Below are 23,411 nucleotides of genomic sequence, written 5' to 3'. Positions count from 1 at the left end.
GACAGATGGCGGCCACATCCTCTCGAAGTTGCACCAATGCGTAGCTACAGGCCTCTTTGCTGTGGGGTCCTTTATGTGTCCACTCATGCTGAAATAAAGCACCCTTCAAATTTGACATGAGGAATAGGTTTGAAACTAAAGTTTGTTTTTAAAATAACTATTTTTGCACATAATTTTCGACATAACAATTCACATTTCCTGTTGCTGCAGGATTATTTTCCTGCTGGAGCAAACTGCAAAAATCTGTAAGCCACCTTGAGAAACAAGTTCCTATTTAATTACACTTCACTTCTGTAACAATAACTTGAAAGCAGACTGAAAACCACTTGGTCTGGGTTTTGATATTGTCAATTGAGAATCACTCTTGCCCACTAAAACCTCACCTTTCCTTTCCTTGTCATGTCCCTATCATTTAGTTGAATCATTAAAACATGAGTAGCCAAGGTTTCAGCTTTCACATTTAGTAGAAAATGTTGATACTACTAAGTCCTATCATAATTCTCAATCATAAACAAGATTTGAATCAAATATTAAAACAACTGGGGCTATTGTGCGTGAGGGCCATGTGATGAGGCCTTCATAAACTATGGAAAATATGAGCTTGTGCTCATCCCCCACAGTGAATGTCTCTTAAATTAGTCGATCCTATTGTTCACGACCGTGGAGCATGAGGTACAGGCTTATGTGGAAAAAGGTGAGGTCCAATGCAGATACTGTTTAACTTGTTCACCTGTCATCAGTATGTGTCATTAACCATGTACAATAACAAGGCATCTTGTTAGATCTATCTATACTGGCTCATACATCTAACATATCCATTAGGTATGAAAATAGACCTTTTTGAATTTCTAAAATATAAAGATCTTTACACTAAATGCAACACTATTGAAAGTTAGTGCTGGGCAAACCCATACTGTCATCCATGTTTGAATCTATTTTCAAAATGTTAAAGGTCCATTAAAATTCAAAATAGGCCATTATGCATAGATTACAGAATTAATTTGCATCATTAAAAACACCTGATCTTTCCAGAATTTGCATCACATGATCAAACTATTCTCTCCCTATCTATGAATGGCTATGACTGACACACACAAACAGCCCAACAGGCAGTGAGTGGATGGTGTATTTGCATGTCACGATCTCCTCTCAATGGGTATCCAGACGGGGGTGTCAGCCGGCTTTGCATGCACTAAACACACACACCCCCGTTTTACATACAGCTTCCATGGAGGACCCTGGGGGCCAGTGTGTGGCATCTCACAACTTGCCTTAGATTATCACTAAACGTGCAGTGCTTTTTATCATCTAAATTCTATTTCTGTCGTTGTAGACAATGACAACAATAAGCTATGATGATCAGATGATGATGGAATATTTATGACACCAGCTGGCCTATTTTCTTTTACCCATAAAGCATCACTCACATATGGTAGATAGATAAACAGTTGTTGTTAACTGACACAGCTTTTGAATATTGAATTAAACATTGTACCATGTACCATGTACAGTCCATTCTCCATATAAACAGAACAGGGCCAAATAAGTTCTTCCATAGACCGGTCATTTCACTTGAGGCTCACTAGGACTTACTTGAACAATGTGACATCAATATCTCTGACTTCCCTAGTGAAATAAAATACAAATATTGTATATTCAATAGAATTATATAATATTGACCCCATCAATACGCAGGTTATGAATGTCTGTCATCACAGGAGCCTTGCCTCAATGCTGACACGGGGCCAAGAAGCGGCCATTGTGAGATGCCCCGGATAATTCCTTCGGGCGCTAGGGATTACCTGGAAATGACAGCTATGTGGAGTCTTACGGGAACCCAGGGCGTATTCACCTCTGTGGTGATGACACCTCATGGTGTAAGGCCCTTAGCTCCAGAGCCTTCAGACCAGGGGACCCACAGCCCCAGCCCACCCCAGGAGGCAGGGCCTTTCATCGGGCTGTTGTCTGGGGGAAGCCTCCCTCCCTCCACCTCTCTGGATCTGACACTAGCACTTTGTGTAACTCTGTTAGTGTTGAGTGCTGGGAGAGTGCAGCAGGGGTTTCCCCATTCTGTTTGCTTAAAGGATTGAGTTAGTTAACCTCAGCACTCTGGAGTAGACTGTGACTCATCATCACATACCAAACGGGCTGTTGAGAGGAGTGAGTGAGGTACTGTTGTTGGCGCTGGTCAAATGGCAAAATGTTTTGTTCATCAAGTTGATGACAAGCGGATCTAATAGCACGTGTATTTCAGTGAGGTAAAATGCCAATCAATATTATGGTCCTAATACATGGTCATATGGTCATATGGTCATACTGTACAAACACAAAAATACTTGTAAAAGGTCTACCATACAAACAAAGGAAGAATAGTGAAATTATCTTCAAATAATGATGCTGCCATATATTCACGACAATTTTTTTTAAATGACTCGTAATTCTGATTTGATGTTTGTCCCTCATTCTCAGGTTATGTCCAGGAGCGTGCTGCCTGCATGGCCTTGCTTTGCATGCATAAAATCACAGGGCAGGTTCAGTCTGGACAACATTTACATCTCTTAACACAGCTGGGCCCGGCTCACCACTGGGCCAAAACAAACAAGGAAACGCAGAAGAACAACAATCCCTAGGTTAAATCACCACTAAAGAGGCCTTTTAGTGTTCAACATCAAAACAACAAGGCTCCATTTTGGACCTTTTCAAATCAACTTGAGGTGTAACTTTAGAGCTGTATTTGAATGGTTGGAAGGAAAGACAGTTTGTTCATTGGTCACAGGGTTTGAAAAGTGCCTTAATAGAACCTATTGGACAGCTGTAGTGTGGTACTGAGATCATCAGATTCATTTATTTACTGAAATCTGGTTCAATTGGAATGAACTAAAAACAGAGAATATGCTTTTTATATGTTTTCGTAATTTCAATCGTTTACTGTCTTGTACATGTTACTAAAAAGTCAGTGCTACTCTACATCCAATATTTACAGCAAAAACCACGAAAAAAATTCTAAATATACACTTTAAAAAAACTGCCAGTGGCATTACATACATTTTAAAACACATGAACAATTAAACCCTTATCCATTTTACTGAGGTGAGTCAGTCCCTGGGTGGGGGTGTGGCTCAGGTGTGCTGCAGAGTTGGTAGTCGAGACCTCAGGTAGCTCACTGACACTCTCACACACACAACTGGAAGAACGTGTTTACAGTCACTGTATTCTCTCATCTCTACCTGACGAGACTATCCTGGATATATAGAAAACTGTCACTGTATTCTCTCCTCTCTACCTGACGAGACTATCCTGGATATGTAGAAAACTGGGAATGCAAACCGTCTTTATTTGTTGAACTGCTTTTATTGGACTCGAGGACTGAGTTTTTGAGGACTGAGTTTTTGAGGACTGTGAGTTTTTGAGGACTGTGAGTTTTTGAGGACTGAGTTTTTGAGGACTGTGAGTTTTTGAAGAAGGAATGTTGAAACTTTCCTTTCTAGTAAATATTTTATTGCTCTTCACTCTCTGCGTCTGCTACTGTTCCTGTCGATGACATACTGCACTTTTGGACAACCTTAGAACGACCTAGACCATTAACTTTGCAAGTTAGTCCGTTCTGTTTTTGGACATTTACAAACTACCCTCAACCATGCCGGTGGTGAAAGTGGAGAAAGACAGTCCTTCTGAGATCTCCCTGCCTGCTCCCACCCCTCCTCCTACTACCACAGCAGTATCGGATGAACCGTCAAGGGGCCGTCGCAGGAAGAGACCCCTCCAGCGAGGAAAGCCCCCCTACAGCTACATCGCCCTCATCTCCATGGCGATAGCCAACTCGCCCAACCATAAGCTGACCCTGGGCGGCATCTACAAGTTCATCACGGAGCGGTTCCCCTTCTACCAAGACAACTCCAAGAAGTGGCAGAACTCCATCCGCCACAACCTCACCCTCAACGACTGCTTCATCAAGATCCCTAGGGAGCCAGGGAGGCCCGGGAAGGGTAACTACTGGGCCCTGGACCCCAACGCAGAGGACATGTTCGATAGCGGCAGCTTCCTCCGGCGCAGGAAGAGGTTCAAGCGCTGTGACTTTACGACCTACACGTCATATGTACATGAGTCCCCTGTCTTCTCGCCTGTCCAGATCGCTCGCTCGACCTACTCCAGCTCCGTCTACGGCTCCAATATGGCGGTGAGTCCCCCGTACGGCCAGCATGGTCAGCTACCCTCTGCCTACTACCCATCCTCCTCGCCCCCCGGGTTTGGTCCTCACTGCCAGTCCCACTCCCGCATGTTCAGCATCAACACAATCATAGGGCACCCCTCCGGGGGTCAGGGGCCCGAGATGATGCAGCAGCCCAGCCGGAGCTTCAGTCCAGAGGGAGGCCCCGCTGGGGGCCCCAGCCACTGTAACCTTGGAGCCCCAGCCTTCCAGGCCCAGTCATGTGGAGGGGCCATGCTGTCCCGCTCCTCGGCCCATGTGGGTTTTCCCTACTCGGGCCCCAATGGACACCACCACCACCCACACCACCACCCACCTCAGGGCTCCTACAGCCAGGGACACAGCCAGGGGTATGGAGGTTCAGGGCGTCTCCACTCCCACTCCTCACCCCACATGGCTGGAGATGCTGTGGAACATTATGGGAGAGTGTCCCCGGGTCAGTTGGGCTCGTTGGTCCAGTATAATGGTGCAGGTACCACCAGCACTGGAGCCTACCTAAGACACCCCACGTACTCGGGGAACATGGATAGGTTCGTGTCTGCCATCTGAGGAACTGTCTTCAAAGAATTATGCATTGGGTTGGTTTTTTAGGAAAGAACAGTTCTAGTGGACTTTTCCGTTTCAGTTGGCGGCTGTGAGAGACACTGGTGATAATGGGATGGCATGACTCAAAAAGAAAAGACTAAAGGACATAAGATGAACAGGATTCTTCCGTCATGTTTTGGTGTGTTATTTTGACTTGAATCAATGTGCATGTTTTGAGATATAAAATGTCATTAATTCAGTGGCTGTGACAAATATGATACGGACTGCAATACAATGTAAACACGCTCAAGTATCAAGTGCAATGCTCAGGACACTACATTGTTAAATATAACATTGTTTAAATCCATATCATGATGCACCATAATGTGTGTACAGTTGAGATTTGAGTTTAAAGGTTAAAGTATGTGTCTGGGCTTGTATCACTTTGTAGCTTCATCGAGCGTATCTCAAAAGCCTGAATGAGGTTTTGCAGTTGGTTTTCTTTACTGTGGTGAAAATCTGCGGTTGCAAAAGCTCAATTTTCATGAGTTGAATTGTGTGCAGGGTCTTTTTTTAATGTAAATGTCTAAATATATTTGTAATGGAATTTAAACTGTGTAAATTATTGTTTCATTTTGTGCATTTGATAAAGATTTTTTTTGAAAAAAATGCTGAAGTATTTTGTGCCTTTTTAAAAATAAGGAATCAGAGTTGATTTCCATTCATTTAAGCAAAACGACAACATTACTTGAAAGATAAATGTATCATTGAATAGAATCTGCAGATGCCTGTAGTGCACGTTGTGACAAAAGGAGTTTCAATGGTAGAAATCAAAACTCTTGATTTGGATCCACTTCACTCTTTAATAATTGTTGTAATTAAAGTGCAACAATTGGAAATGGTTACGCAAGGAGTAATGGGAATGTTTCATGTTTTTATTATTCGCATCTACAGGTCAAGATACACAAAATGAAATGCTTACTTGCAGGTTCCTTCTCGACAATGCAACAACTATAAGAAACAAAAGATAAGAACACGAATATAAAGTAAATTGCTCAGTAGAATATAATAAACATTTTAGCAGAAGCATAATGATAGAATGTGTCACTGAAAAGTCCACAATTCTGTAGATTTACAGCTAAAGGAATGTAGTAGAAATGCATACAGCTTAGAGAAGAGCTAAAGTAAAAGAGCCCTTCAACACATACACTTCATGCTTCATGACATTAACAAAAAGCCTTCTTCCTTCATTCCCTGCCAGAAACAGGCACTTAAGACATTTCAGACTGCATCTTTTGTGCAGCCCATTCCTCCCCTCCATCATTTCAGCTCAGTTGGACATGAAGTGTGTCTGGAGCCATAGAATGATCAGTCACTGTGAACGGCAGGCACAAGTGTCATGTCCAGACATCAGTGTACAGATGTAGGATCTTAATTTGATCACCCTGTTGCAGGAGATCTAAAACTTGTGGTGTATTTGAGGTTTTAAAATGCACTCAATTAGTATTTGGTAGCATTGCCTTTAAATTGTTTGACTTGGGTCAAACGTTTTGGGTAGCCTTCCACAAGCTTCCCACAATAAGTTGGGTGAATTTTGGCCCATTCCTCTTAACAGAGCTGGTGTAACTGAGTCAGGTTTGGAGGCTTCCTTGCTCGCACACGCTTTTTCAGTTCTGCCCACAAATTTTCTGTAGGATTGAGGTCAGGGCTTTGTGATGGCCACTCCAATACCTTGACTTTGTTGTCCTTAATTAAGCCATTTTGCCACAACTGTGGAAGTATGCTTGGGGTCATCGTCCATTTGGAAGACCCATTTGCGACCAAGCTTTAACTTCCTGACTGATGTCTTGAGATGTTGCTTCAATATATCCCCATAATTTTCTTTCCTCATGATTCCATCTATTTAGTGAAGTGCACCAGTCCCTCCTGCAGCAAAGCACCCCCACAACATGAGGCTGCCACCCCCGTGCTTCACGGTTAGGGTGGTGTTCTTCGGCATGCAAGCCTCCCCCTTTTTCCTCCAAACATAACGATGGTCATTATGGCCAAACAGTTCTATTTTTGTTTTATCAGACCAGAGGACATTTCTCAAAAAGTAAGATCTTTGTCCCCATGTGCAGTTGCAAACCGTAGTCTGGCATTTTTATGGCGGTTTTGGAGCAGTGGCTTCTTCCTTGCTGAGCGGCCTTTCAGGTTATGTCGATATAGGACTCGTTTTACTGTGGATATAGATACTTTTGTACCTGTTTCCTCCAGCATCTTCACAAGGTCCTTTGCTGTTGTTCTGGGATTGATTTGCACTTTTCGCACCAAAGTATGTTCATCTCTAGGAGACAGAATGCGTCTCCTTGCTGAGCGGTTTGACGGCTGCGTGGTCCCATGGTGTTTATACTTGCGTACTATTGTTTGTACAGATGAACGTGGTACCTTCAGGCATTTGGAAATTGCTCCCAAGGAAGAACCAGACTTGTGGAAGTCTACAATTATTTTTCTGAGGTCTTGGCTGATTTCTTTTGATTCTCCCATGATGTCAAGCAAAGAGGCACTGAGGATGAAGGTAGGCCTTGAAATACATCCACTGGTACACCTCCAATTGACTCAAATGATTTCAATTAGCCTATCAGAAGCTTCTAAAGCCATGACAGCCTGAATTCAATATACCCCAAAATGACAATGTTTTTAGACATTTTGGAAAATGTATTGAAAAATAAATACAACAAAGTCAATATATGAGTCAATACATGTTTGAATCATATTTGGAGCGATTACAGCTGTGAGTCTTTCTAGGTAAGTCTAAGAGCTATTCACACCTGGATTCTACAATATTTGTACATTATTCTTTTTAAGCTCTATCAAGTTGGTTGTTGATCATTGCTAGACAGCCATTTTCAATCTTGCCATAGATTTTCAAGGCGATAAGTCAATATTGTAACTAGGCCACTCAGGAACATTCAATGTTGTCTTGGTAAACAACTCCAGTGTATATTTGGCCTTGTGTTTTAGGTTATCGTCCTGTTCTAAGGTGAATTTGTCTCCCAGTGTCTGTTGGAAAGCAGACAGAACCAGGTTTTCCTCTAGGATTTTGCCTGTGCTTAGATCTATGTTTCTTTTTATCCTAAAGAAAACTCCCTAGTTCTTGCAGATGACACGCATACACATAACATAATGCAGCCACCACAAGGCTTGAAAATAAGAAGAGTGGTATTCAGTAATGTGTTGTTGGATTTGCCACAAACATAACCCTTTACATTCAGGACAAAATTCAGCATTTGTTGCAGTTTTACTTTTAGTGCCTTATTGCAAACAGGACGCATGTTTTGGAATATTTTTATTCTTTACAGGCTTCCTTCTTTTCACTCTGTCGTTTAGGTTAGTGTTGTGGAGTAACTACAATGTTGACCCAGCCTCATTTTTCTCCTATCACAGCCATTAAACTGTTTTAAAATCACAATTAGCCTCATGATGAAATCCTTGAGCGGTTTCTTTCCTCTCCTGCAACTGAGTAAGGAAGGACACCTGTATCTTTGTAGTGACTGAGTGTATTGATACACCATCCAAAGTGTGATTAATAAGTACACCATGTTCAAAGGGATATTCTGCTTCCTGTTTTTTTACCCATCGTCCAATAGGTTCCCTTCTTTGTGAGGCATTGGAAAACCTCCCTGGTGTGTGTGGTTCAATCCATGTTTGAAATTCATGCTTGACTGAGGGACCTTACAGATAATTCTATGTATGGGGTACAGAGATGTATTCATTAAAAAATGTGTTAAACACTATTACTGCACACAGAGTGAGTCCATGCAACTTAAGACTTGTTAAGCAAATATTTACTCCTGAACGTATTTAAGCTTGCCCTAACAAAGGTCTTGAATACTTATTGACTCAAGACATTTCAGCTTGTCATTTTAATTTGTAAACATTTCTAAAAACATAATTCCACTTTGCCATTATGGGGTATTGTGTGTAGGCCAGTGAAACATCACAACGTAATCCATTTTAAATTCAGACTAACACAACAAAATGTGGAAAATGTCAAGGGGTGCGAATACTTTGAAGGCTCTGTACCGACATGTAGTTGTTGATAGACACATTGACTATATTCGTCATGCATTAAGTGAATCTAAATGGGTGAAGTTAGTCAAAATAAATCTGCAGATACGTTTCACGAATTTAAGTTATTAAATATCAAGTCCTTTTGACAATACAAATTCTAATATCCTACTGGTAATCAAATATAAAGTGAATATCACAAATCCATCTGGATAGACTGTGGGATACGTTCCTTGGAGCCGACAGCAACTCACGTCTTAGGTATTTGTTACATCTAATTGAGAACAGTGTCGGACAGCACGTGGTTTGGAGACGGTGTATTTAAAAGGGAATGAGTCGTATTGAAAAGCAGCCAAGCAGAAACGACGAGGAGCATGGCAAACAGAAATGATTTAGATGACATTTCAGAGCGCAACATCAAGAAATGACCTAATTGTCAAATATGATTTTACTTGTCGAAAGATTTATGAAACTGTTGTAATACATCAACGATTTTGCCAACCACCAATTAGGCTACAACTGCATGCTCTGTCAACACTTAACAAGGAGGCCTCTGTCGTTGTCAGTGGGCTAACAAATTATAAAGCATTGAAAAGTATATCTTTGGTGATGTTCGTTTTTTTAACACCCAACATGAATTCCACTTTACATCATTGTAATGTCAATCCATCAATCCAGTAATGTATAAAAGTGAGAGTAACATATAGCCATACTTGTAAACTGTACATAATAAATACAATGTGTGAATGTAGTTTCATGGAAAACCCAGAAACATTTCAAACACACTCCATTCTGTTCAAGTTTAGATTTTTAAAAAATAATTTAAACTTAGTGGAGAGCAGTTGGAATCATTTCATTGAGTGTTCCAAGTCTATCAAACCAGAACGCTCTGTAATATTAAGATGACTAAATTTGATACCGTTTGCAATTGCAGAAGTGTTCAGCTGTATATTGTAATGCTGTAAACGTTTACAATACAGTTAACATAAATCAATTCCATCAAAACTACTCAAGACGTGTTACCAGATTTTTTTATTTGTACAAATAGGTTTAAGAAAACATTCAAAAAAACAGAACTGATTAAAACTACAGTTTATAATATGACATTAACCAAGATATTCGACTAGACTCTTGAGTTCTTTGCAGTTCTTGACAACGTCAGGAACAGAAGACAATGTCTGTAGAGAAAGAAAAGGAAAAAGTGTCAAGTCTAATGCCAAACTATCAATATACACCAAGTAACACATATGAATATGACCCTTTATATTAAAGGTAGACTCAGCATAATGATGTTGCCACGAGCAGCACTGCAGATACTGAGATGAGCAAATTGCAAGACTTCACTCTCACACAGTATTTGCACATGTGCACGGAATCGCATCACGCTTTTACAACTTGGCAGCCACAGGACCAAAACAGGGGAGAAGTGGAGCCTCGCACTCCAGTTCTCTTAGTTATTGTGGAAATGTACCCACTATGCTGTTTACTTTCAACATCTGTCATATCGCTGACTCTACCTTTAAATTTCAAACAGAAAAATGTATATCCCTGTACTCACCTTTCTGACCGTCTCAATCATATCGTCAAGGACTCGAAGTTCCTTCTCCACTTTCTTCTGGTTGGTGTCGTGGATCATTTGCTGCAGAGACAGAGGGGAACATTGAAGATGGTGACTTGTGCATTGGATACCACTTACAGTTGAAGTCGGAAGTTTACATACCCCTTAGGCAAATACATTTCAACTCAGTTCTTCACAATTCCTGACATTTAATCCTAGTAAAAATTCCCTGTCTTAGGTCAGTTAGGATCACCACTTTATTTTAAGAATGTGAAATGTCAGAATAATAGTAGAGAGAATTATTTATTTCAGATTTTATTTCTTTCGTCACATTCCCAGTGGGTGAAATAATCTGTCTGTAAACAATTGTTGGAAACATTACTTGGTGTCATGCACAAAGTAGATGTCCTAACCGACTTGCCAAAACTATAGTTTGTTAACAAGAAATTTGTGGAGTGGTTGAAAAATGAGTTTTAATGACTCCAACCTAAGTGTAAGTAAACTTCCGACTTGAAGTGCTTTCCTTAAAGCTGGAATCCTTAGTTGCAACATCCATTTTTGGACTTATAAATTAATTATACACACCCATTGATCCTTGAAGAATATAACTTATATAAAATGACTCATGAGCTTAGTTCAACTGTCATACCCAATCAGAACCCAGAATATAAGCTTGTTTTAAATGTAAAACACTTTATAGCCTCATAACATGGTTAAAACTATAATTTTGATATCATAGATGGAGATGCATCCATAGCTCTGCATAGGAATTTGAGTGGTTACATTTCTCTAGACCCATCCCTCAGATGGTTACCAAATAAGAGGCGGGGTGACACACTTGTGTATAGATCGTATAGACACTTACATGTCTCTTGGCTCTCTCCAGAAGCTTTGCTCTTCCTTCCTCAGCTTCCAACAGAGTCCTCTTTAGTCTTTCCACCTGTGGTGGAGACAGTGTTTAAGGTCCTACTGCCTGTCAAAGACAACTAGTGTTGGAGGGAGAGGACTGCTTGGTATTTCAAGGCTGCAGGGTTGGTGTGAGGGGATGTATTTGAGATGTAATTGTGGCCAATTTAAAACAACCCAAGGTTGGGTCATGTAGGGCGCTGTGGCGCGTTCAGATCAAAATATTCTTTTTTTTTTTTTTTGTTTGTTTTTGAATTTTGACACCTTTTTCTCCCCAATTTCGTGGTATCCAATTGTTGTAGTAGCTACTATCTTGTCTCATCGCTACAACTCCCGTACGGGCTCGGGAGAGACGAAGGTAGAAAGTCATGCGTCCTCCTCCTCTGATGGCACAACCCAACCAAGCCGCACTGCTTCTTAACACAGCACGCATCCAACCCGGAAGCCAGCCGCACCAATGCGCCGGAGGAAACACCGTGCACCTGGCCACCTTGGTTAGCGTACACTGCGCCCAGCCCGCCACAGGAGTCGCTGGTGCGCGATGAGACAAGTACAGCGCCCTTAACCACTGCGCCACCCGGGAGGCCCTTAGATCGAAATATTCTGCACAGAATGCCCAGTGTCTAGCTGTGGGGACAGCAGAGACATGGAAACCGTAGGGTAGCCCTAGCAGTTCTTACAGGGATAACAGGCAACCTATGGTCTGGATTGTACCTCTTTCAGTAGGCGGATCTTGTCGTCCATGGAATGCATGCTGTGTGCTGATTGGTTGCCGGTCTTTCTTAGCTCGTCCCTTAGAGCCTGGGACTCCACCTGTGATTGGTGCAGTGAACGGCGCAGGTCTGCCACCTCCCTACGCAGCTCCTACAGAACACAGCAGCAATAACAATAGGCTAGATGGAAGCACATCATGACATATAGGTGACAATTCACACGAGGATAAAATGTTGCCTAAGAACTTTTAGGAAGACGAAATAAAGTGAATGTAGACAGTATTTTTTGGTCGAAAAAGTGATAGTCCCTTACTTTGTTCTCAGATTTGTGCTTGTAAAGAAACTCCCTGGCCTCATTCACTTCACTGCAGATCCTCTTCATAGTGTCTACCTCCTGGTAAAACAGAACAAATGACCTGGGTTCAGCCTCAGTAACACAGACCACTATTCACCAAAATACCATGTCAGTCAAGTAATCAGACATGTCTCATGTCCTGTAGCCAAGAAAGTAATAAAAAATGTGTAGATTGCTCAGTAAAATCATCTATAATGCACAAGTATTGGCAGCACTTTGCCAATATGCTCACAAATACAGGGTTTAACACAGGTAAGAAGTTAAGTGTAACTAAAACTGGTGTTTTTAGTTGTACGGTCTGATCTGAGAGCAGTGTAGTGTCTCACCTGGGCCTTGTTCTGTAGAGCCACCTGGTCCCGGCCTAGCTGGGTCTGGAGACGGCTCAGCTGGCCCCTCAGCTCGGATACCTCAGCCCTGTGTCTGCGGGCCTGGGCCTGCTGCTCCCCCTGCAGCCCACAGCTGGTATCGCAACAATTATCGGTTAGGTTTACTCAGCGTATCCCAAACCCTGTGCACCAAAGTGTGATGATTAGTTGATTATTTGAATCAGCTGTGTACTGTTAGGGCAAAAACCAAAACGTGCCCCCCTTAGGGTCCCGAGGACAGAGTTTGAGAAACCCTGGGTTTAACCCTAATATGATGGAACTTGACATAGGGCAGGCAGTGTTTCCCACACTGGATTCAACTTCAACTAATCATCAAGCCCTCAACCAGTTCAGGTGTGTTTGCCGGGGCTATAAAAATGTGTGGTGTTGGGGTTACTGGAGGGCTGGAGTTGGGAAACACTGACTTATGGTGACCAGAAATGTAAATACAACAGTAAATAATTGAATGCTTAAAGGAGAAATTGTAAGCTTCACATCAACACAAAATAAATGCCACACACGTCAGTGCTTACATGGTGTTGTTCAGTGCCTCCTGCTCGGTGTCCTTGCTCTGTCGTAGCTGTGTGATGGTGGAGCTGAGCTCAGAGACTGTGTTAGCCAGGTCTGCTAGCAGCTCCACCACGCTACTCTGCTCCTCTTCTGGAGGCACCACTGGAGACCAGGAAGGGAGGGCATTTAGTGACTGGGCCCAGGACACATCAATACAGACAAACAAATGGGTTGTGTCCAGTAGGTACTAAACGTTTTGAAACAGTGAAACAGGGGAGGTGCTACGAACTTGTCCAATAAGAACACAGACTTTAGTTTTTCGTTGTAAGGTTTGCTACAGTGTACCCTGCTGAACAGAACCCAGATACCCCCTGGGGCTACCAGCAACCCCCCTGGGGAGATGCGATGGAGGCCTCACCCTGACACTTCTTAGGAGTGATGGGTGCGAGGCGAGTGAAGGCGCTGGTCTCGCTGCCCAACCCTTCAGCTTGTGGTTCCTCTGTCATGTCTAAGGGGGGATGTGTGTCATTGACCTGGGCCAGGTCAGTGGTGATGGCCACCATGATGCTGTCCACGAAGGAGGTGGAGGGATGACGCTCAACATGGAGGGAGGGCTGGGACACCTCGTCTTTACCACAGACCTCTGGCTTCTGAAATAACACCACACATGACAACAGACTGAGTCTTCTATAGACTGGTACAGGGTGTGTGCAGTGTGTGTGATTACCTTGGTGGTCAGAGCAGTGTGAACATCGTTGGTCAGTGGTCTCAGTGTGTGATGTAACAGGGTGTGTGTGATTACCTTGGTGGTCAGAGCAGTGTGAACATCGTTGGTCAGTGGTCTCAGTGTGTGATGTAACAGGGTGTGTGTGATTACCTTGGTGGTCAGAGCAGTGTGAACATCGTTGGTCAGTGGTCTCAGTGTGTGATGTAACAGGGTGTGTGTGATTACCTTGGTGGTCAGAGCAGTGTGAACATCGTTGGTCAGTGGTCTCAGTGTGTGGTGTAACAGGGTGTGTGTGATTACCTTAGTGGTCAGAGCAGTGTGAACATCGTTGGTCAGTGGTCTCAGTGTGTGATGTAACAGGGTGTGTGTGTGATTACCTTGGTGGTCAGAGCAGTGTGAACATCGTTGGTCAGTCGTCTCAGTGTGTGATGTAACAGGGTGTGTGTGATTACCTTGGTGGTCAGAGCAGTGTGAACATCGTTGGTCAGTGGTCTCAGTGTGTGATGTAACAGGGTGTGTGTGATTACCTTGGTGGTCAGAGCAGTGTGAACATCGTTGGTCAGTCGTCTCAGTGTGTGGTGTAGCAGGGTGACGTCAGTAACAGCCTGGGCTAGCTGCTCTACCAGGTCCAATTGGACTGACTGGGCTCTGGCCTGACTGTCCTCCAGCTCTGCCTGCAAAGCCTCCCTCTCAGCCCTGACACACACACACACACACTCAGCTAAAGACAATTGTTCAATTGTTTGTAATAACCACGTCCCATGTAGTCATATGAGACAACCCCACTCCCACACACACCCCCCAGAACTCATCACAGCTCAACTCATTAAAAATAAATAATGTCTAATAACTAAATGTACTATGACTCCACAGTGAGTGGTACTGGGTCTTACTGGAGGTGGCTGAGGGCTCCTTTCAGGTCCTCACACTGGATGTTCCTCTCCCTGAGCCCCTGTAGGTTAGCCCGGAGGGTCCTCTCACTCTCCACCACCTGCTCCCTGGCCATATCATTCTCCATCTGTAGGAACTACACAGGGGAGGAGGAACAGAGCTGTTACACACAGCACTCACCACAGCTGAGTTTAGGATCAGCACACAGGAAGAGAGGGAGAGGGAGCTCTACAGAGTAAAAGGAGAGAGAGAGACTGGTAAGGAACAGAGAAAGAGACAAAAAGGTAGAGGAACTCAAAGCAAGAGAGAGCACCACCACAGTACTATAGAGAGATATCCAGAGGTCCACCTACCTCGTTCATCTCCATCATGCTGTTGAGCTGCACGTGCACTTCATGGAGATTCTGCAGCTGCAGGCTCTGGCTGTGGGAGTGGCTCTGCAGCTGGCTCAGCTGCTCCTCGCTGTGGGCCAGAGCCTGGGACAGCTCACATACACGCTGCTCTGACTGGACCAACGCACCCTCCAACCTGGACACAGGAGGGGTTCAATGAAATGTTATAAAACGGGTTGTTTGGATCCTGGATGCTGATTGGTTGCTATGCGAGAGTTGTGGGACAACTCCTCCCACAAAATAGCATGTGCTAATTCCACTGTCCCGCAGCCCAGGCACGAAATCCATAGACCTTATATCCCTCGGGGTAAAAAAAGCATCTCCACATTAGTTTTCCATGCTACTATTTGGTTTGCAACAGTTAGGGCTTGTATAAAAGGACCTGTCTGCCTCTATGACCTTGCAACAACGTATCATTTTACACATGGATTTCTCCTGTGCCAGTAGGCTTGAACACAAAACTAATAATTCACCATGGAAACCGTAAACAGTCAGAATTCCATTCATTCCTTAACCAGTGCAGTGCTGCCTATGTAGGCCTATTGGATATTTAATAAATCATTATTTATTACAGTTCTTGTATCTCATCATTGAATCTCTACTAGCTAGCTACATGCCAATGATTTGTTTAGCATAGCATCGCGGAATGAAAAGAATGATTCTAATTAACGACTGGGTCAAAACATGAGAAAATAACTAATGACCAGAACACAAAAACAAATTTACCCGTTCAAAATAATGTTTAATGAAAAAATATATATATTTTTTTATTAATATGCTGGCAACTGTTTTATAAAAGCAATAAGGCATGAGAATCCGGAGATTCTCATGTGATAACTCCCTCCTAAGGGCTGTTCCCTCTGCCTTGAGGCCTAAGAACATCCCGTAGTCAGGAGTTGGTCCCTGGGTTCTCCTGCCTTATTGCTTAATTAAACTCAATGACTAAACATGCCTTAGTTAAACCAATGTGCATTATTGATTACAAATAGCAAAAGGTATGCGTGTCTTAGTTCATGTTAAATCATCTTTATAGCTGCAATGTGATGGGGCTAAACAGAAAAATACATCAGAATAGCCCATTTCAATGGTAAAATACAGGTTTAAATAGTAGTGTTGATAAGAGAAATGAGGTAACTGAGTTCACTTACTGGTTGGCCCTGTCGGTAGCTTGCTGGACTTCTTGCCATGACTGTTGCAACCTGAAATAAGAAAGTTAAGGTTATTTTTCTCTATATATAAAAATACATTTAATTGACAACTGCCATAGTTGAAGCACCATAACAGCTTAGAGTGAACTTTGAACTGACTTGGTGGACTCTGCAGCCAGGGCCTGCTCTAGGAAGGCATAGGAGGCCAGGGTAGATGAGACGGTGGCAGACAGCTCCGTGACCTTCCTCTCCAGCTGAACTCGCTCCTCTTCTCCCTCACTCAGCTTCTGACGCAGAACACCCAACTCTGAGAGAGGGAGAAGGCGGGAGAGCAAGAGGGAGAGAGAATGACAATGCCAGAAAATAAACATATCAGCACTTATTTTTAAACTTACCACAATAACACTTGAAACTCAAATGCGATCTTCAATGGTTTGTTTAAATCCCTACCTGAATTAATGATGGTGGCCTGCAGATTCAAGTCCCCAACCTCCTGCCTGGCAACTTGGAGACTCATGTTGGTTTGGTCCAGTTCCTCTTGGATCTGTCATGTAGAAGTGAGCCACGACGCATTGGAATGAAGCCATAACATTGTGGAGAGACGAGTTGCAGAAGATAACAGAGAACAGAGCAAATAGAACAGGCAGTAGAGACATTGTGAGGTGTGGGAGATGAGAGAGAGAGAGAGAAAAGGGAGGTCAGACCTGCTCTCTCTCCTCCACAGCTTGGTCTCTCTCTGAGAGGTGCTGGTCTCTCTCTCTTATAGCGTTGGCTGCCTTCTCATTCAGCTTCACCAGTATAGGAGTTGTCCTCTGGAGGAGACGCCTGGCTGTTTTCAGCTGGGGAGAATATGACATCTTACACATGCGTCATACAGAAGAAAACAACACATAGCAACCTTTTGGATGTCTTTTCTTTTCTTTCCTGACAAGATAATGTAGCCTCCAGGTTAAGACATACCTCTTGATGCAGACTGTCGTGATCGCTCATGGTTCCTCTCAAGAGCTCAGATGCAGAGTTGAGGGATTCCACATAGGCCTTGTTCAATGCAACCTGAGTAAGGACACACACATGAGCACGGGAAAACAAATACACAGCACCAAAATAAGCATAAGCCGGGAACCAGGCGATTGCCTCTAGCCCTGATCTCAGACTGTGTGGTGTACCTGTTCTGGGTAGGTCTTGTTCAGGGCAGCCATCAACTCCTGGTGAGATCCCACACTCTCCTCCAGCTCAGAGATACGCACGGCACAGTGAGCCCTCAGCTGCTCAGTTACACTGAAGGCTGCGTCCTTGGCGGTGAAAGCCTCCTCCATCCGTCTCCTCATGTCCTCTCTCTGCTGCAGGGTGTCTCTGACCTTCTGCACCATCCTGCCCTGGGTCTCCTTGCACTTCTCATAAAGGGACTTCATCTGACCATACTGTGTAACCAGGCTCTGCTGGTCCTCTTTAACCAGGTCTCTTATCTGCCTCATGCTGCTGAGAGCAGCCTCAGTGTCTCCACTCAGGGCTGTCATGGTGCTCCTGGTGTCCTGCATGCTGTGGAGCAGGTTCTGTAGAGTGGTCGGGTCCAGTTCTAGCTCCTTAATCCTCTCCAGGGCCGTCACATACAGGTCTTTGTAGGTTACCGTCTGGCTGAGTTCAGTGTGGTCGGTCTGGACCAGCTTGTCCCTGAATTCTGAGGGCCCGGGGCCCCTAGAGTGGCCCTGTCCCCTGGCTGTGCACAGCTGCTGCACCAGGGCCTCCACCATGATGAGAGTGGAGGTCAGCCTCTGCTCCAGCTCCTGTCTGGGGACCCCACACAGGCTCCCAGGGGCCAGACTGACACAGAGAAAAAATAGTCAGTTCTCATACCACACATGGGAAATACTTGTGAACACTTCTCTCAGACAAACACCAAAAAACAATATTTACATGGTTCATATTACATAAACACAGAACATTTGACAGAGTTCTCACTCACAAAAACACACAGGCCATTACTCACTTCCAGAGCAGAGTCTCGGTGCTGGTGCAGGCGTCAGACACAGAGAACTCCCTCTTCCTCTCAAACTGACCAGAGGTGTTGGCACTGCGATCTGCCCGCCTCACTGGAGTGGTGCCAACACACATGCTGTGGCACTCCACAGCCACGGTCCCCGCTGTAGTTTCCAGTACAGGAGGGGCGGGAGCGGGTGTAGGGGCTAGGGCAGGGTTGCTAACAGGGTCCATCTTGCCCGATGCCAGGATGAGGAATTGGGCCATCTGGATGAGTTGCTGCTGAAAGGGCTCCTCACAAACCAACCTTGGTAAATGATCAAAAAGACCCATCTTTACTTTCTCCACCTTGGGTTGGGATTTTACATGAGGTACATCCACTTCTGGCCTCGTCTCCACAGTCTCTGTGACTGGGTCTGGAGGAGGAGGGGGCTTGCAGGTCGATGCGGCACCCACTGCCGTCGAGTTGAACTTGGGCAGAGGCATGGGGCTCTCCAGGACGGCCCCCCAGAGTCGGCTGTCTGGGTTGGCGGGGACAACGGAGCTACCCTCAGCAGAGTTGAGGACACAACCCCTACTGTTTTCCAGAGCGGAATCCTCCATTTGGGCGAAAGACGATTTCTGAATGCCCCTTCTTCTGGTCATGGGGGTAGTGCTAAGAACGGGGCTGAAGATCTCAAACTGTAAAGCATCACTACCGCCGGCCCACGTCGCTACAGAGGGGATCTTGGGTAGCTCAGTCAACACGTCAGCAATGTTCTCAGAGCTCGCTTTGTCTGTAGTGTTGGAGAGAAGAGGAGCGCTACTGCTTGAACCCAGCGCGCTGTCTGTGGCCCCATTGGACTCCTGCATTGAACCATGAGAATGGGAGTGAGATACTATCGATGGGTTGTCCTCATCTACAGGTGTGGAGCTCCTGGCCGAGGCTCCAAACTCATTGCAATGGGAGCGGTCAGTTTCCAACTGTATAGCTGGAACCACGGCGCTGTCTTCATCATGAGGAGAAGAACCCTGTTTGGGGCCTTCAGGGAAAAGCTGACAGGCGACATCATCCAGGTCCTTCAATGACCTTAAGGATGCATTTCCCATTGAGGGTTCACTGATGGCAGCGGCGTCCGCTTCCCACACGGCACCTTCACTTTCCACATGGCTGTAAGGGTGTTTTGCATGATCGGAGGACTGCTCCTCTATGATGTTTGGGTTGACCCTGTCGTTGTACGGTAGATGACTGGTCACAGTCTGATTCTCAGGTAGGAGGAGAGTGTCTTTGGACACTCTGGTGGACTCTGAGACTTCAACCTCAAGCCCAGTGCAGATGAAGGATTTGAATGTCACATGTCCTTGTCCGCCAGTGGCATTTTGAACACCAGTTGACTCTTCATTGGTATGTACCATCTCTATGGATTTCATAGTACTACAATGTGTAGGTTCTTTGAAGGAAAGGTGTGCACTAGAGGCCACATTACAATAGAGGTGATCTGCGTGGTCATCGATGGACTGCATGCCCAACTCATCTACTATAACACTTTGATATATACTGTCGTTGTATGGCTGATGGTGGTTTGCAGGCTGATCCGTTGGTAGGAGTATAGTCTCAAGTGCCACCCTGGAAGCCTCTGAAACTTCCACCTCCACTCCGGTGCAGATGAAAGACTTAAACGTTACATCTCCCTGTCCGCCAGTAACAGTCTCAGTGATGTGGGCTATATCGGTGAACTGTGGAACACTAAGACTGGCGTTTGAACCCCCATTAAAGGACAGGTCGGCTTTAGTTGTGGCCAAATCTCTTTCCAAATCACAATAGACGTGATCCACATGGTTGGCGCAGCATTGAGTAACCATACTGTCAGAGAGACATGTGTTTTCATCGTCATAGCCAGGAAGAGAAGAGATGTTCAGTTGATTCTTGGGTAGCCGGATGGTTTCGTCTACAACCCTTGAGGGCTCTGAAACCTCAACCTCACCCCCAGCACAGATGAAGGACTTGAAGGTAATGTCTCCAAGTCCACTGCCTGTATCAACAGCTGTGTCCTCAGTGGTAGGAGCTGTATCACTGGTAGTAGTTTTATCACTGGGCTTTGGAACACTAGGAGAGCATAGGACCTCAGCTGGTGGAGGGCAATGTGTTAACGGGTCTGTGTAGATGAACACAGCATCATTCTGTAGGGAGAATGGGAGAAGTATAAGGTAAAGTTTACATTTCAAACAACAGTTCAGTGAACAGGATCCATAGGCCCATAGCTTGGCTGTTCGTCATACCTTGGGTGTTTTGAGGATATTGCTGCCCGACCCTGATCTCGATTTGAGTCTAGAAGATGGGGTTGAGACATGGCGCATTTCATTCTGGACACACCTCAATGGGGTGCGTTCTCCAGATCTTGTTGAAGGCTGGGTGCATTGAGAGAAGCCAACATCCAGTTATTGATAAACAACTTTGCTAGTTAATGTTAGTGACTGCTATCCACAATTATGGTCGAAAGTTCTGTTCAGTAACTTCATAATACATGTGTGAAATGCAAATCTTACCATGGTCTCTACAAATGTATGCGATCTTCTCGTGGACATGAGGGCTTGCGTGGCTGGGCTACTGTCAGAATACAAACAACCTGGCATTATTGTTGGAGCCATATCAGACCTGTTACCAACTTGCCTGGCTAGTTAGCGTTCAGATAAAAATGATGGGGTGTATTCATTGGTCGGATTCAGTTGCAAAACGTCTATTGGACTAATTCAAGTAAGTCCCTCCCCGTTTCGTTCCGTTTAATAAACGTTTTTCAACAGAATCGACGGAATTAATACACCCCTGATGTAGGTAGCTATGTAACGTTAACTATGGAAAATATAACGTTATTAACGTTGACTGAAATTAGCTAATAGGCCTACCATTGAGCATATTATCCATTGTGTTAAATGACAGAGCTCATGCAGAATTTAAGTTTCACGGGGACATTTGTGTTAGTTGGCGAACGTTAGCTAGAGTTATCCCATAACGTTAGCTAGCTAACGTTATGAGTCGTGACACGATTTAAAATATTCGGCTACAAAGCGCTGTAAATAAAAGTCAGAGCTATTTCATATGGTTATTATTAACAGCTACTTAAAATATTTGCTAAAGAAAATGTTTTTGAATGAAGTAAACAAACCTGCTGTAGGAGTCAACGTCAACTGCCTGTTCTTCATTCAAACATGAGTAGGTTCGCTGCTATTGGCTATAAACCGTAAACGTAAACTCTCCAACGCCTTCACGTAAAATCTATGGGTCGCCTTTTACCCATTACTGACACCTGCTGTTGTGTTTGTTTCGTGTATGGTATTATTTTCAAACGTTTCAGATGCTGCATGTTCACAAAGACTAAATTCAATAGAAGTCACAGCCCTGCCAATACTGGATTTTAGTCATTTTATTCACAAGACTGTATTTTATTTTCATACAAAAGACTTAACATTCAAACATTCCAAATCAAGTTGTATACAAAAACAAACTTTTAGGGAGATTACAGAAATGCCAGATGGATCAACTGCATCTAACCCTCATTGCATCTGTCCCACTCGATGATTGGTATTAACTTTTTAATACAGACACAGCAAACTTCAATATATTGAATACTGCACTATAATCCATCACACAAAAACGACCATCCATATTCCATCATCATCAATAAACCTTCAGATAAGCAAAATATACATTAATTTCTGTCTGACTAGCTGAACTTTTTCAGCTCCTGGATCCCTCCAAGAAGTGACCCTTGTCTCCCCCCCTACCCTCTAGCTCGGTGGTGCTGGAGCTCCTGCTTGTCAGCCCCATCCTGATCATGGGTATCACGGTCACACTGCACCGGCGGCGGAACGAGCCAATGGCCGTCCTCTCTTTCAGCAGGCTGTCGCTGATGGCGTCCAGGGACATCTTCCTTCCCTTCCCCCAGCGCTGGCGGAGCAGGGCCCCCACAGTGGGGCTGGCCCCCAGGCGAGGTGTCCTCCTGCGGTGGAGGAGAGAGGAAGGAGGCCGGGGCTGGGCCTGGGGCCGGTAGGAAAGGCTGATCTGACCCAGTAAGGCCTTGGTTAGACTCCTCATGTCTAGCTTCCAGTCCTTAGATGGGGAGGGGGTGGTTGTCTTCCCTTCCTTCCCCTGCTTAGACCCTCCAGTCAAGGCCTTCTTTGTCTTAGGTTTTGCCTCTGGTGGCTTCACTGTTTTATAGAAGTTCTCCCTCTTTGTCCATAGGGTTTCTGGAAGGGGCTTGTAAGGCAAGTCCTTTCGGAACAATGGATGTAGACCTTTCTCTGGCTGTGGCTTCAGGTGACCTGTGACCTTGTGGTCAATGGCACAATTAATGGCATTCTGCTTGACTGCTTTCTGGTGTTTGACCAGAACTTGACCGGGTTTATCATGACCACAAAGCCTGGGGACTGCGGCCTCAGATATGTCAGTGCTCAGACAGTACTTCCTCATGGTTTTCAGCAGCAGGTCATTGATAGGACCGTTACCTACCTGAGCTGAGTACCACAGAGCCATGTGACCGTGCTTGTCGACGTGGTTCAGGTCATAGTCCAGCGCTTGGAGGAACAGCCTAACCAAACCCAGACGCCCGTACAAGACCGCATACACCAGAGCGGTTCGACCGTGGCGGTCACAGAGCCCCACTTGGCCTCTGTGAATCAGGAGCATGCGTGCTACACCGAGGGACCAAGACTCCCCATCATGGAGGCAGCAGAGCATTAAAGGGGTCCTCCTCTCCTCATCCCTGCTGTTGACGTTAGCCCCAGCCTCAATTAGCCTTCTAGCTAGGATGAAGTCAGCCTTTAATATAGCCTGGTGGAGATTCAGTGGTCCCATTGCTTCCTAGGCAATTCAAGTCAACTGATGAAGGCGTAGTTGTTTTCTCTCTGTTCAGTGAACTCTTTACATCCGATTTAACAACACACTATTAATTAGTTGTAATTTGCTGACCCTAAAAACAGCGTCTCCTCAAACGAAAATACCCACTGTGTGTGTGTTACTCCGAGCCTCCAACTCTCTCACAAGAATACAAAGTAGTAGTGTGAAAGAGTGATTTGCTGTTGCTATTGGAAAGGGGAGTGGTTCTAGTAGT

General features: G+C 44.6%; 2 protein-coding genes across 5 annotated transcripts; one reads left to right on the top strand and one right to left on the bottom strand.

The window, feature by feature from the left end:
* The first annotated feature begins 2,988 nt into the window (after positions 1-2,988).
* Positions 2,989-5,646, top strand: LOC110497346 (forkhead box protein E1-like). Its single transcript, XM_021573409.3, has one exon. The coding sequence runs from the start codon at positions 3,638-3,640 to the stop codon at positions 4,754-4,756; it is 1,119 nt and encodes a 372-aa protein (XP_021429084.3). The 5' UTR covers positions 2,989-3,637; the 3' UTR covers positions 4,757-5,646.
* A 4,149-nt stretch (positions 5,647-9,795) lies between these two features.
* LOC118936637 (uncharacterized) lies at positions 9,796-21,568 on the bottom strand. 4 transcript variants are annotated; one of them, XR_016483923.1, is made up of 21 exons: positions 21,468-21,561; positions 20,851-20,911; positions 20,584-20,712; positions 18,335-20,484; positions 17,514-18,168; positions 17,308-17,400; positions 17,052-17,186; positions 16,798-16,891; positions 16,507-16,654; positions 16,348-16,398; positions 15,161-15,335; positions 14,810-14,943; positions 14,444-14,612; positions 13,608-13,839; positions 13,213-13,351; positions 12,641-12,822; positions 12,273-12,353; positions 11,961-12,110; positions 11,206-11,280; positions 10,341-10,421; positions 9,796-9,960 (listed from the first exon to the last, which is right to left on the bottom strand). XR_016483923.1 is itself a non-coding variant. In XM_090187760.1 (21 exons), exons 2-21 carry the CDS (start codon positions 20,887-20,889, stop codon positions 9,889-9,891), a joined length of 4,935 nt encoding a protein of 1,644 aa, XP_090043886.1. In that variant the 5' UTR covers positions 20,890-20,911; positions 21,468-21,568; the 3' UTR covers positions 9,796-9,888. The 4 variants fall into 4 exon arrangements, 3 of the variants coding, with proteins under 3 accessions (XP_090043886.1, XP_036829328.2, XP_090043887.1); XM_090187760.1 differs by having other exon boundaries at positions 12,641-12,773; positions 21,468-21,568; XM_036973433.2 differs by having other exon boundaries at positions 12,641-12,773; positions 20,851-20,908; positions 21,468-21,560.
* Positions 21,569-23,411: the final 1,843 nt, after the last annotated feature.

This window comes from Oncorhynchus mykiss, chromosome 10 (assembly GCF_057628025.1).
Source record: "Oncorhynchus mykiss isolate SJ-2025 chromosome 10, ASM5762802v1, whole genome shotgun sequence".
In the NCBI taxonomy this organism is placed as follows: Eukaryota; Metazoa; Chordata; class Actinopteri; order Salmoniformes; family Salmonidae; genus Oncorhynchus; species Oncorhynchus mykiss.
The sequence above is the reverse complement of the archived record's forward strand: the minus strand, read 5'-3'. Positions and strand labels throughout refer to the sequence as shown.

Excerpts from the sequence above, each read along its gene's own strand:
- LOC110497346 (XM_021573409.3), top strand. The coding sequence starts at position 3,638 with ATGCCGGTGGTGAAAGTGGAGAAAGACAGTCCTTCTGAGATCTCCCTG.
- LOC118936637 (XM_090187760.1), bottom strand. The coding sequence starts at position 20,889 with ATGTCCACGAGAAGATCGCATACATTTGTAGAGACCATG. Across the intron at positions 15,336-16,347 it reads GCTACCGACAGGGCCAACCA|GTTGGAGGGTGCGTTGGTCC; the intron begins GTAAGTGAACTC and ends TCCTGTGTCCAG. Across the intron at positions 12,774-13,212 it reads GAGGCACTGAACAACACCAT|CTGTGGGCTGCAGGGGGAGC; the intron begins GTAAGCACTGAC and ends TTGCGATACCAG.